Source organism: Bactrocera oleae, chromosome 2 (assembly GCF_042242935.1).
Source record: "Bactrocera oleae isolate idBacOlea1 chromosome 2, idBacOlea1, whole genome shotgun sequence".
In the NCBI taxonomy this organism is placed as follows: domain Eukaryota; kingdom Metazoa; phylum Arthropoda; class Insecta; order Diptera; family Tephritidae; genus Bactrocera; species Bactrocera oleae.
Genome location: NC_091536.1, coordinates 2,314,992 through 2,335,694, shown reverse-complemented (window position 1 = coordinate 2,335,694; position 20,703 = coordinate 2,314,992). Strand labels below are relative to the sequence as shown.

The 20,703-nt window shown below is 36.2% G+C and overlaps 1 protein-coding gene across 4 annotated transcripts in view; it reads right to left on the bottom strand.

The window, feature by feature from the left end:
* Window positions 1-19,294, bottom strand: part of Glut4EF (Glucose transporter 4 enhancer factor) — a 250,590-nt gene extending 231,296 nt beyond the window's left edge. For 3 of the 4 annotated variants that reach the window (XM_070106639.1, XM_036373735.2, XM_036373736.2), the window contains exon 1: window positions 15,804-19,294. In XM_070106639.1, the coding sequence (XP_069962740.1) occupies window positions 15,804-16,343 (540 nt within the window). In that variant the 5' untranslated portion in view covers window positions 16,344-19,294. The remainder of the gene's footprint in view (window positions 1-15,803) is intronic. The other variant, XM_070106642.1, reaches the window with a different exon arrangement.
* Between the last annotated feature and the right edge of the window lie 1,409 nt (window positions 19,295-20,703).

The following is a 20,703-nucleotide window of genomic DNA, read 5'->3' as shown; positions in this document are numbered from 1 at the left end:
AATAAAAAAAAAATGTTGAAGCCGCGAAACCCATGTAACCTCTTGAGATAAAAAAAGGGATAAGAATATTTGTAAATAGCATAGACTTAATCGACCTCTCTACAGCTAAAATGGGAAGAGTAAAGAGTCTGTTATCCTTACTATATGTAGATGAGAAACGTTTTATCTTGATTTCCGACAAACCTACGAGTACTATAGTAAACAAATAATATGACAAAAATGTAAGTAATGAAAAATTATTCAACTTAATTAACATCTTTCTCACATAAGCTCAAAATTTTTGTGAAAAATTCAAATAACCAAGTTTTCGGATTTAGTTTTATCTTTTACAAAAATATATATGTACAAATATATAATATATATATATATATATATAATATATTTTAAAGAAATTTGTGGTAAACTTAGCATTTTTACTTAAAATATTTATTTTTTCGTCTTATTTTGACTGAATATCGAAAAAGCACCCTAACTTTCGATCAAAAATTCTCGCAAAATATGACATTTTTTCAAAAAGTCAGTAGGTTTTATGTTTGTTAAAATCTCTATTCTTTGATGGTATAAAAAATATATATATGTACATTAATTTGGAAAGTTTTCTCAGCAAATGCAAAATGAGACCGAACGATTCACAGCTGCTTTTTTAGGTTACTTTTTCGATATTAAGTCAAAATAAAGAGAAAAATTAATATTTTAAATCAAAAATATAATGGGTTGGGGACATAAAGGGTATGTTCTCTTATTTTTTATTTTTTGATTATTTACACAAATACTAAACTAAAAATATAACCAAATTTTAGCGCTGCTTTTGACTTGACGGTCTTTTCAAAGGCAAATAATGTTAAACATACATTTCTGCAAATGACATAAAATCCAAAAGTTGGATTAGGCTTGTTTGAGACAATGAGTTAAACTTTTGTTTCTTGTTCGAAATAAAGAACAGTTGATATAATATATTTATCTAAAATATATGCTTAGTTATCGAAGCAATTAATGATCGCAGTTTCATAAAAAACTAATTCATCTCAAAAAATGCAACTTTCATTTCGTGACTGCGTACATTTTTGAGCGTTTCTTTGCGCCAAAGTGCTACACATTTAAGTTTCCCTCAGCCTGCTCTGCAGTATACAGAAAATGGCTAAATTGCTTTCGTTTTCGTACCGACTCAACGCAGCGGTTTATCGGCCACGAGGCAGGCATTTGTGCGTACACGCATTTCATTTCACGCCACTGGCAGCCAAACTTTCGCCGTCGTTTCACCCACAAACATCGAATTCGATTTACTTATATCATCGGACGCAGTTCGGCGCTTACATGATTTTGGCAGCGTAATTTACGATTGTGCTTGGTACTGCTCACTCAAGTACCTTTGTATGTAAGTAACATATGTGAGCAAATAATGATTTCTTAGTTCAAAGTGAATGCGAGCATTTGTAATGTTCCAAATGAATCAACTGCACTTTTCATACGGTAGTGTTGTCTTAATATTTTTAGCTTTTGGTACTTAAGGCTCTTGAAATGTGGCTATTCACAAGACGAGATGAAAAAGCCACATACTTAAGCTTTTGTTCAACAAAGAAACGAAACACTTATCGCTTGATAATACACCTGAACATTTTCTCTTTTCCTAACATATATTAATGCAATTATTTTCTTTCAGATTGTGCTCCAGTAATCGTTTACCGTAATCACAATTGAATTTTTGTGGCAGTATATTTGTGTTAAGAGTTGATGTCCTCAAAAAATATGCCTCGGAAATACAGGTTAACAGGTTTCCTTTATAAAATTGCATGTGAGGGCTTTTAGCTTTTGTTGTAGGCATCATGATAGAAATGCAGGGGGCGTCCTCTTCTATATCCATATGTAAGTATTAAATTATTTGACTCACTTCAAATTGAAACTCGACATGAAATATATGATCAATGTACAATAATTACAATATAAAAATAATTGAAGAGAATTTTAATAGTCCAAATTTTTTTGAAGCTTCTGAACAATTCGTTTAACACAACACTGCTAAATCTTTCTATCTCGTTTGATCGTGGTGCTCTAACCATTTGGTTCCCTCAATATATATGTTATAGGTCATTCCCATTTTTAGCGTATGTTCTCCAAATGTACCTTGAGCTATTTAATAAGTCCTTAGTTTTTTTCTTGTCATATTTTGGCCATATCTGCTTCGCTTTCTAGCAATTGGTTATAGATTTTCTTCTGTTCTTAGCTATTTGGTCAAATTGCGTATTGAGTTGCCTCTTCATCGTTCCTATGGGGTATCTCTACGGTATTTTCTCTGCCTCGTATGTATGTAGAGAAGCTTCTGACTTGGCGAACTTGGCTGATTTTTAAGTATTGAAATCCAACCCTGGGGGGATTTATTTTAAAATTGGTTCAGAATATCGCTATATCTACAACTCTTCCTGTCTAAACCACTTACCTTGATAGCAGAAAATGTTGCTACTTTCCATATGTAAACGTCTATGGGTAATTGATTTTGTAGTAGAGTTAAGGATGATGTTTCAGGAATTCCATTAATAATAAACTCAAAACTTTACATTTTTGAAATTTAAAAGGATTTTGTATTTTACTTTAATTTAAATAAAAGTTTAATAATTGACTCTCCATATGAATTTTTGTATACACTGAACAGGAAGCAAATGTCGGAGATATTCTAAAATATATACCAGTCGATTTAGCCATGTCCGTCTGTCTGTAAACACACGAACTATACCATCAGGCTTTGAGATATCGATCTGAAATTTTGCACACGTTCTTTTCTCCCCAAGAAGCTGCTCATTTGTACCGGAACCGCTGATATCGGACCACTAAAGCATATAGCTGTCATACAAAATTTCCGTAATATAGTGTCCAATTACTTTCCCTGAGTTTTGTTCATACAAAAAAAAACTTATTTTCTTACTGAATATAACCTTATTTCTAAACCGTCAACGTTTTATCGCTTTGTTTTGATTTCTGCGCTTCTCTTGAATTTGTAGTACATTAAGCATTCGTCAACCAACAGTCGCGCGCACAAATCTGCATTCCAACATGCATTAAGCGTTAATGACAAAGTGACGGACAAATTTGAATTTAAAATCATAATCATGTCGCTCTCAACACCAAAGCTGTGGAGGAAATAAAGCAAGACAAGTCGTCATCTATTGATTAGGCGCTGGCAGGGGCCTTTCGCAGCTCTGCCATGACCATGAATTTGCATTTCAAAACCACACAAACGCTACTGTGTATTCATACACGCATTTGGGGTTTCGATTCTTCACCTGTATGTGTGTTTTTTTATGTATTGTATTTATGGTGATTTGTTCATGTATGTTGGATTGTTTCAATGCTTTGGCGTTTATCTAGCGACAGAAACGCTTTCACTTTTACTGCTATTTCCGTATACACACACTCGTACGCACATATGGATGTATGTGTGTATGAGCATGTGTAGCAATGTATGGTTGTCTGTGCAATTAAACGCTTTGATAATTCAAACAACAATAACACTGGCGGTAATAAATACTTAACCTACTTCAAGCTTATAAAATGTCAAAACAACATTAAAAATGCAAAATAAACAAACGAACGAACGAACGAACGAAACAAGGCTGCTCTGTAGCAAAAATAAAAGACAAAGCAAAACTGAATCTGTTGCTTGATTTCATTACAGGTGTACAGGTGTACATGTGTCCGGCGTGTGAAGTGTATAAGTGGAACAACCAGAAAGTGTCAAAAAAGTTTCATAATCAATAAAAATAAATACAACACATATGCGCATATATACTTGTATGTGTGCATGTGTGTGAACGAACATGCAAATATTTACGCAGACAATAAGTTCGCCTGGTGTGTGTATGTATGTAAATGATAAGTTTAAGCTTGATTGAGTCTGAATGCCGTCGGATAAGCGTCTGTGTAAGCCAGTGTTTACAAGCGAATGCATAAAAAAAAGACACAAATAAAAACATTGGAAAATCTAGTAGAATTAATTACTTTTAGAGCGTTAACAAGCGTACATAATGTCGATTAAGTTAAATGAAAAATTCAATTTTTATATTCTTACAATCAAACGTACAACAATATATATTCGTTTAGTAGTATGCCGATATTTTATTTACAGAACTTAGCTAACCTTGCTGAGAGGCAACACACTGTGATGCAGCAGTAAAATTTTCACGTAAATCTAACGGTACTTTTCTCGACTTGCTTCGACTTGCACATCGTATTCATAAATCAACGTCTCGTGACCAGTAATGTTGCGTTTGCTGAATATTGCTTACCAAAATTGTTTGCACTTTACAACCTCTACGGTTTTGCTAAAGATTCTGGTCTAAATGTGTTGAATCAACCCATAAGAGATGTTGAGATCGTCGCGTTGAAATATGCATATCAAGGAAAATATTCAATTTTTTATCGCACAAACCCCAAACTACGAATATGTGCCAAAATAAAATAATACGATAACTGATCCATATAAAAACCGGAACATACGAATAAGTTTGTTACCTAGCTGTTTGAGAGGAGACCAATCAACGGCATAAGTGGTAAATTAACTCTAAACATCAAAAAATATTTTGATCGAATTATTTTGATCTAAAAAGTAACGCATTGTAAAACTACCCTCAATCCCTCTTTATCCTTTTCAATTAATTCTCAATCAGCTTATGACTCTCCCGCCTTTTGAGCAAACAAAGACGCGACCTTAGTGCTTCCAATAATTTCTCAAGTGGTCATTGCCACAACATTTCAATTTTCGAATTGCGCTAACGTTCGTTATCAATTTGCATTTTTGTATAGTTTTGTAACGTTCATTTTTTTCAAATCTTTTTTACTCAATCCACATCGGTTTTATAAGTTTGAAATATTTCGTTTTGACCCACATACCAGCTGGTGCTCTATTGTTGGTATTGCTAGTGTTGTTGCTGCAATTTTGTGGCGTCGGGTAGTTTTTAATTTTCGCCAGTGTTGTTTATAGACATGTATTTTACATGTTCATATATATGCACGTATATGTGTGTTTGTATGCGAGTTAGTATGTGCTTACAAACAAACAGCCAAAGCGTGGCAAATGCTCAAAATCAAAGGTAAGTCGAAAGCCAACAAGCTCAACGCCAAAAATAAAGAAGAAAAATAAAATAAATAACAATATAAGAGATATAACAAATATATTAAAACCGAAACTATAAATCGTTTGAAAGTGACTTTTTGTTTTATTTTTCTTTTTTTCAACATTTTGGATCTTTTATTTATTCCAGCCCCTTTATTTGTAAACTTGAGCTGGGCTTGATTGTGCTTTGTAGTTATTATATACATGTTTGCGTATTGTAGTTGGTACTTCATAATCGCCACAGACAGAGAGACAGACGGACAGGCAAGAAAACTACAACGGCGAATGTAGAAATCGAGACTGAGCATAGCAAGATAGCATTGACTGCATCGATGACGCTGATTGCGGTTGAAGTCGCTCGAGTGGCTCGAGTGGAGTGTTGAGTTGGCGTGCTGGCCCCTCGGCGCAGCTCAGCTCAGCGCAGCGGGCGGATCGGCACGAGGTGTTGATTGTTGTGATGCTGATGTGCCGTGCAGCTGGCGGAGCTATTCAACAGCCCCGATAAACTTTTTCACAAGCCAACAGCTTACGTCAAGGCAACAGCAGCAACAATGTGCAGAAGTAAACGTCAATTTTTCATAACAGTTTCCCATCTTTACTTTTCTAGCGCAACTTCTCTACTTTGCCATCTTAGACGATGAGCAGTTTCGCTTTTATTTATTCAACGCCAGTGCAGCGTAGACGCGTATTTCACGTTTATGTGTGGCTATTGTTTCGTTTCGAAAGCGTTCGTCTTATTTTGGAGTTTATGCGTGCAATCTTTCAAAATGGTGGAAGTGGAATCTCAGAATTTATTATTACTTCGCATTAATATTTGTTTGTATTCCTTTGTTGTTGTTCTTACTATGCTTTTGTGTATTTTCCACTTTTTGTTGCATCTTTTTCGAACTCTTTTGAGTATCTCATCCGCTGTAGTTTTTTATACAACGAAAACCTGTTATAAGTTATGTTTTTTAGTTTCAAATACAGTTGCAATTGCTATATTTACTCTGAACGAGCTGATCTGATTCGGTCATATCCGTCTGTCTGTCTGTCTGTATAGTAGTATAGTAGCGAACTAGTAACTTTTTGGGATATCGATCTGAAATTTGAACAGAAACACAAGAACCTTCATTTTATTTGTGGGAACCGCCGATATCGGACAAATATAGCATATGGCTGCCATACAAACCGAACGATCGGAATCAAGCGGTATCATGTCCAAGCCAATAGTGCAATTTTTAAAGAATTTGTTCAGAACGAGCCACTATAGCAGTTTACTGCCATATAAACTGACCGTTGAAAGTTCTAATAAGGAATATTTTGTATTTGTTAAGGGTATTATCGCTTCGGTGCAACCGTAGTTAACGTTTTTTCTATTTGTACTTCAGTATTGAAAACCCGATGTTCATTCAGAGCGATATCGAATATTAAAGAGAATCGGTAGCTTCTCGGAAGGCAATATCAAATTAAAAGACCTCCATTTAGTATACATGCCTTAGATAGTCAAAAGTTCTGACAGACATCCTCAAAATCTTAAGCGCCATTTCACTATAATCATATTTGTAATAATTAATATTAATATTATTATTTACCGTTACTCATTAATTTTCTTTCGTCTGGAACTTAATTTCATTAGTAACGCATTCAAGGCAAGTTGAGAGAAAACCGCACACCATACATGCACATGCAGACATAGGTTTTCGTACATATGTATATACATATGTATCTACTTATGTGTATGTATACCATATGTATACACTTTCAAATTTAGTGTACTGTGTTATATGCCATGCAAAGTACTCATAGTTGCATAAGTATGTTGCACATATATTTATTTACCGTTATTTTAAATATTTTTAACGATTTAAGACACACGAACGTTAATATTTTGTCTTCGTTACTTTCGTAATTTTGAATTTAGATTAGTGTAAATTTTTGTGTACCCCAAAGCCGTGTCTACAGTGCTGTTAAAAACATAAGAAATTTGTACCGATCCTTCGAATTTTTTTTGGAATATCTGTGAGAAAACAAAGTCAGTAATGGTTTTAAATGAACTTTAAAGATACAAAATTGTTGAGCATAAAAATAACAATACGCTTAATTATCGCGTTAATAGTATTTACATAAAATTTACTTCGAATAGAGCAATACAATAAGCTGATCCCTAGAAAACATGTATAACTAGTAATTTTCAAAAATGTTTTACTTTCGCTTTTTTTTTAATTAAAAATGGTTTTTGAAAAATTCTCCGCGTTTCCGAAACATAGAACTTAATTTAAAATTGTTTACATTTATAGGTTTAAAATGCTAACATGACCCACTGTACACGGCCGCTTCTCTCACTTTTAGCGACTTTAATAAGTTTTCAATGTCATTAAATTCTTCCACAAACACATTAATTCAAGTCTAATTGTACGTTAAGAGATAAAAGACACAGCGTAAATTTACAAAAGTTGTCAATTTCAAGAAAGACATAATGCCAGAAAGCAGCAAAATCGGTTGAGGTTAAGTGGTTGCCGCAGCGACGCTATTATCGCTTCGAAATATATTTGTAAATATCCAGGTTTGTATGTTTGTTTGCACCTAGAGTTTACTGTTGTTGTTGTTTTAATTCAAGTAGTTGGCATTTCTATGCTCACAACATGCTGCCGCACTTGCAAAGTGGATCAAGCGCGAGCGCCATGCGTATCGCTGGCAAAACACAGATAGGCAACCGCAAGTGGATTACAATGTCGAGATAAGAAAATCACTTAAGTTTTCTCGAAAACCAACAAGCATATCTATAGGTACATATGATATGTACGTGCTCATCAAAATTAACACAAAACTGACCACAATGAAACATTTTCGTAGATAAAACTAGCATTTTGCGGCATAAATATTATATCTACCGCCGAGAATGCCAAATAATAAGTAACTGAGGAAATATTTTAGACTGCTTGTATCTACTTGTATATACTTGGTATGAAATTGTATTAACCTGTATTAACCACATTGTATTCAATTCGTCCATCCAACGTTTAAGCTCTTAATCACATTTCTCCGCCAATTTATCCCAGCATAAGACAGCGTTTCCTTGAAAATAACATACATACTCATATCGTCCTTTCGCTTCCTAGTCGTAATTAAAAGTGATAGAAATAGAAATGCGCTGGGTCGCGGGTGATTCCCGCAGGCCCGGTATTTTCCGACAAGTTGTGCTCAATGCTTCGAGAAATAAATTGATTCGCAAAAGAACAAAGCAATTTTGTGAACTTACAGTTGGAAGGGCCAGCCTAAGGTGAGTTAAAACAATCAATTTACAATCAAATTTGCATAGTTTTCTGAAAATATTCGTGACTCATAAGGGCCCATATGCCTTATAGGCAGTTGGAAATTTTCTGAACACTCTTACGAAAAACTGAATTTTTGTGGCGGTGTTATCGTATCCGCAGAATCTTCAGTAACATTGGAATATCAAATTTTCAAAAATTGCCGTACTCGGTGATGAGAAAGACTTATTGCCACATGCTTTAGTTTTCGAAATTTTCAGTAATGTCGAATGCGCACGCGTGCTCTGAATTAGCCAAGAAGTTGGATTTCCAGACTATTAACGACGCATGCGCCGCGGTCAAAGCTTGAAAAGCTCACTTCTTAGTTCCAAATAATTGAATATTAGAGGATTCAAAAACTTAATTATTATAGTCAACAGATTTCAACCGTTTTTTTATTAATTATATCCATACATAAATGCTTGAATGATATGCGTCCGTCTTCTTATTAATTGTCGAGCGATCCTTATATTCAAAGATTCCGGTATAATCTGAAAAAATATTTTCAACTGTGTATGAACTGATTTATACGTTATTGATTTTCAACATCTAAAAGAAAGAAAATTTAATGCAGATGTGATATCACATACTTAACTAGTTGTATAGTGAAGGACTAGAGTGGTACTGAAGCCAGATACTTTCTCCCTTAAAGGCTGCTCATTTGCCGGTACCGAAATCAAGTTCTTGTAAGAGAACATTTTTATTTTTGAAGCGTGTTCTAGTTTTAGTGCAACCGAAGTTAACGTTTTTTCTGGTTTTCATCTTAATGCCGCTATTTAATTGAGTTAAACTCAAGTTGAATTGTAGACGCGCGCCCATTTTATCTTTACCGAACTTGTATAATCAAATTAATTGCGTTTTCATCGAATTTGAAATCTGACGCGTTTAACGGTGCTTTGCGTTCCACTACATGCGCACTAAAGTGCGACGTTCGCCGATTGCCAACAGCAATTGTTAACGTGGTAACAGTAGCCGCAATAACCGTAATTACACTGTGGCGTTACTTCGTGGTGCTGTTAATTATTTTGCACACCGAAAAATAACACACACACATACCACCACCACATATACAGGTAAGCGTATGCGTTATACTTATGAATATTCTTTTACATTTTTGTCATGGCGCCGCTGCCGCAGCCACCGCCGCAACCACAACCGTTGTTTGTATTTCAATGTGTACAATGGCAATTTAATTTAGTATGAACAACAACGGTAGCGGTGGAACAACAGTAACAGCAGCATCGGTAGCAATGGCAACCAACAAAACACTGCCAACAACAACGGCGTTGAACTAACGACCGTCAATAGCTTTCATGCCACATAATGTTGCGGCCAAAATGCCCGATGGCGGTCAAAAAACGAGGCAAGGCGGCAACCAGCCGCATCGTGCGTGCGCCAACACCGAGGCACGGCTGCATGAGTGCTTGCTGCATGCACCAACACACACTCATATACATATATATTTGTGTGTGTGTTAATGCGATTGCTAGCAGTGGCAACCAAATTGCGGTTGCAAGAAAATCATGTTTCTTTAATTTTACGCCACTACCCTTTTTTCTATGGAAATGAAATGGTAAACAGCACACAGCCGAAATGGCAAGTCTCAAATAGAAGACAAACGAAACGAATGCACACTTTCGGCCGCACGAATGCGCTTTGTTGCAATGCCACTGCTGCATTTGTTTTTATAATTTGAGCTATCAACTTGCAGCTGCAACGGCAACAATTTCTGCAGAAAACAGTGTTGTGTTGCTGGCAAGTAACGGTTATTTGAGTGATTATTGCTATCCTGACGGCTCTATTTGCAACGGTATTATTGATATTTTCATTCGAAATCAACAATTTCGATCAAATGGAGATAATTTCGAATAATTATAACCCCCTGTGGAGTACCATTCTTTCATACTGGTCGGGAAAAGTTTCATTTTAGGAAGATACCCATCCAACATGTGGGTTTTTAAACATTTTGTTATTTGCAAATGGCAGTCGTTGTAGGAAGCTATAACTAGATTGCTATAACCTTTTTTATGTTAGTGTGAAGTTTGTTCTACATATGTCAATTAGCGTTTGGAATTACCGCCACGGAATCGTTGAAAATGTTGCAGAAGTTGTTGAAGAATCTACTTTACCACGAACACAAGTACTTGAGTGGTGCACAGTATTCCGTCAAGGTCGTGAAGTCATCAGAAACTTGTCTCATGCTAGGCGTCCATCCAACTCTGCTAATGACGATAACGTCGAAAAAAGTAAAGGAAGAGCTCTTGAAAATCGTTTGTTGGCTTCAGAGATATAGTAGAGAATCTCAACATCTCTTATGGATCGACTCAACCATTTGAGTTAATATTTTGAGTATGAAAATTTGGTATAAATTACATAAAAATTTAGTTTTTCTTTTTTCTTAGTCCGGGTCAAACTCACTCAGATGGAATGTTTGATTGTCCCTCATACATCTTTTTTTTTTTTGGCCTATGTATGAAGTTATAGAAATGGGTAAAACATATCTTCTATAACATTTGCTCCTTTAAAAACGCCAGAGCAGAAGGTTTTTCTATGTTGACATATTTTTCCGTTCGATATTTTTTAACTTGTTCCGCTACTGTCCAGTCTTAACAAACATGAGTACTGTTAAGCTCGATTATAGATAGATAAAAAGTAGAATAGTAGCCGCCCACGGTGTTTCTTATGGGTCAGGAAACATCAAAAGAGATGGAAGAAGATTAATAAGACGCGCTTTCTGTAATTTTGACGCACTTTCGTTGTACCAATTCGTTATTCTTTTTATGAATTTTAAATCCAGTCTAGTTGTCTTTGACACCTGTTTTCAGTAATTTGTCACTAGTTTAATGATCTTTAAGATCAAAGTCATCGATAGTAGAGAATTCAAATCTAAATTTTCGGCGCATTTGCACATGTTGATCACTTGTTAGAGGCTTTCTGCCTCAAGCCCGCACACAGGCATGCAACTCTCGTAAATGTGCATATATGCAGTTATGTATGGATGTGTGCCCAGCTCAGGTTGTTAGTGCTGCCGCTGCTGACACAATGACCTCGAAAAGACAAAAAGCAAGAATAAAAAACAATAACATCAACATTCACAATAAAATAATGTATTTGCACAAAATGCACGTTTGTGATTGCAGCAGCCTCGAAGAGTTTTGTATTTTTTCGCGCACAAAACAGAAAAGTAATGAAATCGTGTACAAATTACGTGTCAAAATAATGACAACAAACAGTTTAGTATGCGGACACAAGATTTCACTGCAACTGTAGGCCGTCATGGCGAGTTGACAGTGTCGTCGCAACCCGGCTGCAACTAAAAAAGGGAGTAAGCATACCTGCGACAATTTACTGAGCATATAAAAAACAACAACAAAAAATATAGTAGAGTTTTTCCAGAACCTTCAGTACGAAGTTAGAGACGAAATATTTAATTCTTGAAGATATGAGCAAGACAGAAGAGACTTATTGGCATTATTATTGTTGTTATATTTTTATTGAAAAGAAACAAATTTTCAAATACTAATGTGAACACTTAAAGACTCTTCAATCTCGGACACCATGCTTTATATTCACCCTCAATTCTATAAAAAAAAGTACTTATCTCGTACAATAAATAAGTTCTCGCTGTTTTTTTTATGAGAATGCAATTTTATTGTAAGAAAATGAATTATTCAAAGTATTGCCCATCGCTAGTTACAACTTTTTCAGTAAAACTGTTCATCTTGTGACGCTAACCAAGAATCAAGCCATTTTTCGATGTCGTCTTGTGAGTGAAACTGCTTCTGAGCCAGACCATATGCCATTGAACGAAACAAATAATAATCAGACGGTACAATATCTGAGGAATATTGTAGTTGTGGTAGGACTTCACATTTAAACATTTCCAGATAAGTTTTAACGTATTTGGCAACGTGTGGTCGAGCAGAAAACAACTTTTAATGCCTCTCCTAGAATTGAGGCAACTTTTCGCGCATTGCTCGCATCAATCGCATCAATTGAAGTCGATACCGCTCCCCATTAATGGATTCGCTTGGTTTCAGTATTTTTATTTTTTTGCTTTTGGCTTTTGGCCGTCTTTAAAGCTTTAAAACCAATCACGACACGGTGTTACACTTGGGCAGCACCTCCGCAAACTTTGTGGAGTTCCCGATATAACATTAATTGCTCACCTTGCAACATATTCAAAATATCAACTTTAAAGTTAACCTCATTAACAAAAAATATTTTTTGCTTATTATTAATGATGAGAGAAAGCAATGGACCCATTACGGAATGTGTATAATTATCACGTAATTTTAGAGCGATACCTCGAAATCTCAAGAATAGGTATACCATACTATAAGCCTACTTTCAGGGTCGAATATACATATATATTTATATGTTTGCCCATCCATCCATATATAAAAATTATTTAAAACCGTTCGAAACGATCACCAATATTTCCACACGACTTGAACTCTGCGCTAATGTTACTCAGAAACTATGTATGTAAGTATATTTGTGTTACATTACAAGGCATTTGTACGAGCGACTACTCTTTGTGGCAACCATCAAGTGAAATAGAAATAAAAACACACACACTTACTTATGTTTCTCATCTATTATTTTTAGTTGGCCATGACAGCACTAAAAAACGAGTTCAGTGAGAGAGAACAATGCGAATTACAAATCAAAAGCAAATAATAAAATAAATAAAAAATTACTAAAAAGCCTGAGAGATGAAAAAGCATTTAATTAAAATTGCTTGCGAATCAAAAATAAATCAAAAGCTACAAACCCAAAAGACAAGCCAGCCAGCTATAGCTGCGGGGAAATAAAAAAATACAAAGGAATTTAACAGCAGGAATCTGGGATAATTCAATACAAGTATGCAATAGGGTTAAACGCCTAAAAGTAGATAAATGAAGTATGAAAATTTTGCTTTGATGGCTGGGCATTTTAAAGCTCACTAAATTACAAAAATAATACTTCACAAATAACTGTAAAAATGTGCCGTTAAACACACTACGTAGTCATATTCCGTAGCATTTAAAATCACCTGCCCGTCATCACCGCTTTCGCCCACAAGCATTGTTTTATTTTAGTTTTCTCTTTACCATTTCGTAGCTGTGACTGCTTAAAAGCGACCTCCACTTTTGTTTAAACGAATTTATTCGTTGAGAAACGTGCGTCTAAGAGTTTCTTGTTTTTATTTTTATTTCACATGTTTTTGTTTTGTTGGTCTACACCCAAATTTTAGAGGTGAGCTGAATATAAAAGAGAGAAAAGACACAAAACACTAACAAAAAGCATGTAAAGCTCACGTGTAGGGAACGATAATAACGACACTGTTTCATGGCAACCCCATTTACATAAGTATGGTACACACATACACATACCACACATGTGTATGGGTAAGCAGCGCGCATTGAAATGAGTAGTATAATGTAGCAAACATGTTGTGGTATTGGTGTGTAGTGTTTAAATAAAATAACTATATACATGTATAGAAACGAAAAATGAAATAAAAACTAACAATATACCGTACAGCGTTTAAAGCAAAAGAGAAAACTAGTTGTAGAAAACTACAAATGCCGTTCCAAACGTTTATTTAAACACACACACATATACTCCCAAGAAGGCAATAAACAATCACTAAATCTGTTCAAAATGCAAAATGAGGAATAGGTATGGCCTCTGTATTAAGGGGGTACGATCGCAAAAAGTAACTTAAATCTAAACCCACGAGTCAACGACTGATTATACTGACTGAAATACTTACATTCTTATAGGTCGGAAGAAGTAATAATTTCTCTCAATTATTATGATATAGAAGGAATATTTGTGATATTAAATACAAAAGTTTCAAACAAACACATTAGGGGTATTCACACTAGGTTGGTTTATTCGTTAGTCGTTATTCGGTAGTTTTTTACGTTTATTTTGTTTTTGTAAAATTAAGGGATTATTGTACAACCGAGTAACGAAATACCAGTGTGACAAGCTTGACTATTTTTTTGTTATTCGGTAACATTAAATCAGCTGTTTACTAAAAAGTGAATTTCGTTCATTAGGAAAAAAATACATTTGCTGCTCGCTGCAAAATAATTATAGACAAATTTTTCAAAAGTAAGTATTTAATAAAATGTAATCAACTATTTTGGATCAAAATTTACCACACTACTGAGATAGAGCAAAAAGTATATTCACAGTAAAGTGTTTAAACGAAGTATCAACTAACGAATTATCAGATAAACATGTTGGGTCTGAATATCCCTATTATATTGACAATTTTTTGGGCATTATTTATTTATATATGTATATACCCAATCCTCCATCAACCTCTATAAAGCAAGGTTGAGACAAAATGTTTATAGATTAATCTTGCAAATACATATCTCATATAGGTTAAGTTAGAATCTTCAAGATTGGACTCACACCGGGCCCTTCGCCAGCGGAAAAACTCTAATAATTAAACTACTAGTACCGACAAAGTAGCTTGAACTCATCATAAACCAACTAGAAAGTTAAGAAATGGAACCATAGTTATCTCCACAGCACTCAATTTAATGCTACCTGTAATACACAATGTCCTTATACACCTATACATTTAAGTCACTTCAGCATAACGGCAGAAGTAACTAAATAAAAGTAAAAGCATAAAAATCATTCATATACTAGAACTTTCAGCCAACATTGGAGTGGGGAGGGTGCACATACACAAGTATATACTTATATACAAACTTGACATAGTTCGCGAATCTTTTTCACATTTTCACATCGACATCGCCTCGCTACTGCTACGAGTACAGTCACTGGGGTATGTAGAATGCATTTGGCTCCCTCTCATGGTCTAATTCGCATGCGCCACCCTACCGAATGCGCTTAACCTTGACATACTTACCCAATATTAGTATATACCTCGAACTTGCCACTGCTACGAATACAGACACAGATACAACTACCGTCGCAGATGCGCGTACTTGAGCCGAAAGCCAAGTGGCAGAGAGGAGGACTTGTGAAAAGCGCTCTTCCACACAAACTTACGAACAACAAATACGAAATGGTAAAAACGATGAAAAGAAGGCCAATGTAAAAGAAAACCCTACGAGTTGAGAGGCAACACAGCCCATACACGACAGTATCAACCTCGAAGCAACGCGCATTCCCTCTCCAAGGGTGCACAAGATACACAACAGGGGTTGAGAAGAAATTATGGCAAAAAGAAAATGAATAAATGGAAAACATATACAAGCAAATGGAAATTATGCTGAAAGCCATCGAAATTGTAGGTATTTAGCAAAACCGTAACAGAGTTGCATCGGTAGGCTTTTCAATTACAATATATGAAATACTTTCGTCCGTCCGGAGACTAAAAAATTATTACTTACTTCATATATTATTAAACCACTTATTGCACTACTCACCTCAGTTCCAATTGTGGTGATCTTAACAACAACCTCATCCTTTTCCACGTCATGGGCGATGACATCGCCCGAGGTCTCACGTCCGTTGTGGGTGAGAAAAACCCGTTGGCTCGGCTGCAATTGTATACCCAATATGGAACGAAAACCCGGACCGATCAGATCCGACTCGCGAAACTCCTTAATCATAGCGTTGCGACGCAAAGCTTGCGCAGGACTAATGTGTGCACTAACTGTGCGACGTGCTTCCATTATAACGGACGACTTGGACGACGATGAGGGCGATGTGTCCAAGTTGTGCTGCATGGTTTGTGTCTTAAAATCGAAACGTACTATATATTTAGTGTCGGCGGTAAGATTTGTACCGTTGTTGTTGGCTGCGGCAGAATCACTCGCTGTCAATAGCGACGAAGAAGTGACCGTGGCAGTAGGTGGCGTCTTGACGTCTTGTATAACGCCCGAATACCAGAGACCATCCGGACCTGGCGCACAAACTTTTGTACCGATTATTGAACGTTTGGCTAAACGGCGACCAGTGGACATTGTCTTCTACGAAATTTTGGAAACCGAACAAACCGAAAAAAAAAGAAAATCAGAAATTGTGTGAAAAGAAGTACAGAGGGCACAACACTTTTTTCTTATTTAACGCGCGCGTACACAAACTGTATGACGTCGGCGTTTTAAATGACCAATTAATATACGTTGGGCGTAAGTTTATAACTTTATGTCGAGAAAATGAATGAACGGCGATCTTGGCTTTTAATTTTGAACACAATTTGAAGTTTTTCAGCGTTTTTTATTACCTTTATTTTCGCAATTTTCTCAAAAACAGACACCTGTTCACACTTTTGCTTGGCAGCGCGATAATTTATTGCATATTTATCATACTCTTTGCTTTATTTTATCAACACCTTTTTGGCACTTATGAGCTCTTACTCTTCGCTTTTGCCACTTTTTCAATATAAATTTTTAAGAAATCGCATATTTTCTTCTAATTTCGTTGCACCGAAACAAAATATTTGTAATTTATTTATTTGTTTATAACTTAATAGCAATTTAGTAGGACTTTCGCATGTTGGTTACGCGACAATATTTCTATTTATGCTCGAGCGCATACAAATTTGTGATGAAGAATCCACAATTTTTGAAGAACAAGCAAGAACGCGGCCACAAAGGCGTAGATAAGCGGTTTTGTTTTGGTTGTGGTTTTGCTAATGAACTATAAAATTCACACAATGCTTTCAAATTTGCTTTTCAATTTGATATTACGTATTCACGTCTGTTATCTATACGTCATACAATACACATACATACAGACGTTTTTGTTGATAAGTACAGGAGTTATAAATTATTATTTAACGCTTTTCTTTATACAGTTGTTACTCGCTTTCCTACTATTTGCTATACCATAATGTGTACATGGACCTTATTATTTTACGGCTTCTGTATTTTTGCAGTTGCACAAACTGTTTTTCAAGGTTTCGGTTTATTTAACTTCCTTATAACTAACCTCTTCGCCATTGACAAATTAACTCTCTGTTAATATAAAATTTTATGCTAAACTTTTTTGCACTTTATTTCATGAACGCCACATAAATTTTGTACTTTTCTACACACGCTTTGTCGTATGCGAAAGCTTGCACTAAAGCTACTACATTTACAATTTATCGATTATCACGAAGATTGCAGTGTGCAGGTAATCGCCTAGTTTGAATTTTTTGTTATTACACTGACTTTCACTATATAGTTTAAAAGTATTTTATATTCATTTTTTATATTATTCTATTATATTTATATTATTATTTGAGACTTTTTCTCTCTCCCACACGCGGGGTCGCTTAACTCTTATGCTTTTTCAACGCACAAGTCTTTAGCGTATTGCCGAAGTCAAAGTTGTCACACCAATGAATTGTTCCGTTAGTGGGGACGCACAACTAAATGCGGGGAAAACACTCCGCCCGCCAAAGAATTTGTTTGCCACACCGGTCAGGAGCGTCAATGTCGGTAGTTGTGATCTTTCAGTACCACAGTTAAAATTCTTTATGCTTTTCAGATTTTTCTTCACTTGCTGTTGTTGTTTTAGTATCTTTTGTGCACCAAAGTTCGTATCAATATTTTTGTTATGCTTTTGTATGAGTTTATCTTTAATATTCGGTTCTTGTATGGACGACAGCGGCAACGACGTTTGTATGGATTCGTATAGGAGGGCGGCCGCATTGGCTTCACTCACTGCAACTACATTCTCCACTCGTTTCGGCGTAAGCGTTCTGTGCTGTTTTGGCTTATTCCTAAGCATAATCCACCGATTTTATTCTTATCTTGTCTGTGTTCAACAGATTCTTTGCGCTCGAAAACTGCTTCTTGCCACGAAAAACACACAATTTTGCACTAAACACGACACAAGTAAAACAAAAATGTTTGAAAAACTCCGAAAAGGCAAAATTTCCAGCTGAGAATTCGGTTAACCCTCACGGAAATGCACGTAACACGAGTGAGTTTATTTTTTGGAGTTTTGCACTTTTTCACTTTCTTTGCACTGAAGGCGAAAGAATTTTTCAAGTTCACTAAGTATTATTTGCACAATTATTACGGCTTTGTTATTGCTATTGCCTTATTTGCTGATTGCAGTCTTTTTTTGATGTTTTGGGTTTTTTGCTGTTACGACATTCGCCTTCGCTTGTCGGCCGGCTCGGCAACTGTGCAAATGTGACAGCAATTGCTACAAAATTGCACTTGTTTGCGCTTTTGTTGTTAAACCACTCGTTTTCTTTTTGTTTTTTTGCTCACAAATTTTTTTTGTTTTAATTATATTTTAAGAAGCTCGTGCAAAGCGGAAGTCCAGCGTGTGTACGACACAATATTGTTATTGTTTTTCTATAAGTGCTCACCTGCCCACGACCACATGCACATATACGCAAATACTGTTTATTGCAGCTCAAATGCGAATGCCGGTACTTTGCACTACTCACACCCACATATTCACACACACAAGAACACGAGAATAGTGCAAAGAATTGGTGTAAATATCGAATGCTGCGCTGAGTTTATCGATATTTGAATGAAATTCTAATTTTTTGTTGTTGGTTTTGCCTTTTGCACTAAATTAGACGGCGTATGACATACTTCACATAACCGGCAATACGCAACAGTATTTACATTTTCGCTTATCAAGCCGACACAGTAATGCACAGTTACTCGCCCTGTGCAGCGGAATGGCTTGCTTGGCTTTTAAGCGCTGCGTGGATTTGCTTGCGATTTAGTTCTATTGTCAGCTGATTAGTCAGCGCTACCGTTAAGAACGTATTTATAACACTTTAGGTGTTTGCAACAATTTTAACAGTTTTTCTTATTTAATTGGGCACGTATTTACTCGCTTGACGGTGCGGCACTCACACAATACTTGATCAATTTGATTAAGTTTCGTTCGCTTTAGCTGGCGCTGCGAAGCAACAATTATCGTCCGTACACGAGAGTTGACTATCAACGACTGAATTCGTCGAATGTGTATGCTGGTTTTCGGCGCTGCGTTGTTACGTCGTTCAGCGGCAGCTCCCTGCACCGCCACGCACCGCAGCCGCTGCAGTTCACTTTATATCTAGCAACAAAGCTATGTTGGAAAGCGCTGGTGAGAGCGACGGCGACGGCGGCGGCGAAAACGTTGCGGGCGCGGACGCGGACGCTATTGATGACGATGGCAACGTAAGCAAAATAAAACGGAACAAGCGAACACGAACGGCAGTGCTGAAATAAAAATCGCAGCAGCAGCTAAGCGGCACTCACAGTCGTGAAACCAAAAGACATTGTAATGCATTTCAGCAGAAGATAGTGAGTGTAAATTAAACATAGGTCAAACATCTGGCCAGATTGCAGCAGCGGCGTGGCTAGGCCGACGTAAACACGAAAATACGAAATCATGAAAATGTAAACAACACTTGGTGGATTCCAAATCATACCCCCATCAATTTGTAATCGCCGTTCACTCACGTCAACATCGACTCGCTCTCTACACCACCTGATTCGTATAATTTCCGGTTAGTATGCTCATAACACTAATACCACAACTACTGACGTTCACAGCAACCTGAACACGAATAGTAAATGTAACCAGCGCTCTTTTTGCTCGCTCTCTCAGTGCTGCTCTTACAACTGTATGGCGAACTGTGATTGCTTCCTTGGTTTTGGCGTCTACAGCTGTTCACCAAAATACCTGCCATTCCGATTGTGCCTGCAAACTCACCAAATCATTAGACACTCCTACTGTGTGAGTACATATGGTTTGAGATGTTGGAAGTGCAACTGTACTCGGTAAATTTTTAAAACTTAAATGTGGCATAACTGTGATTTTATTGCGCCAACAAACATATGTAACATACATAGGTATACCGACATCTACAAGGAGGAAGGTTGCTTGGGGTTTCAGAAAAAGTAGTGCAATTTTACTGGCATATGTTTTCATTTATTCTAGACTGTTGTTCACAATTGCTTGACCCGTAGTCTTGAAACAAATTCCAGTCGTTGTGTGACTATTTATTAGTTGTGCATTGACTTGGATTGATCGATTCAGCTCTTTATGTGGAATGCCATGATTTATAAGCATTTTCTGTGAGATTTATGCAGTGCTCCGGAAGTGGTAAAAAAGTGGACTCAAGCTATTTTCAAGGAGGCACTGTTCTCGTTTTTTGATTCCATTAGTCCAAACTATATTTAAAATCTGGAGAGTTTAATCTTCTCCCAGGATTTAATGTGGATTATTTTTAAGAATTTATAAGGATGTCTACGTGAAGCTTATGATTTCATTGTTATGCATATGCTTACAGCACCGATCTCATCGATTATTGAACTGCCACAATTCAGTGTTAATTTCAATAAAGTAGGAATTCCCTGTAGATAAGTTCTTTGAAAA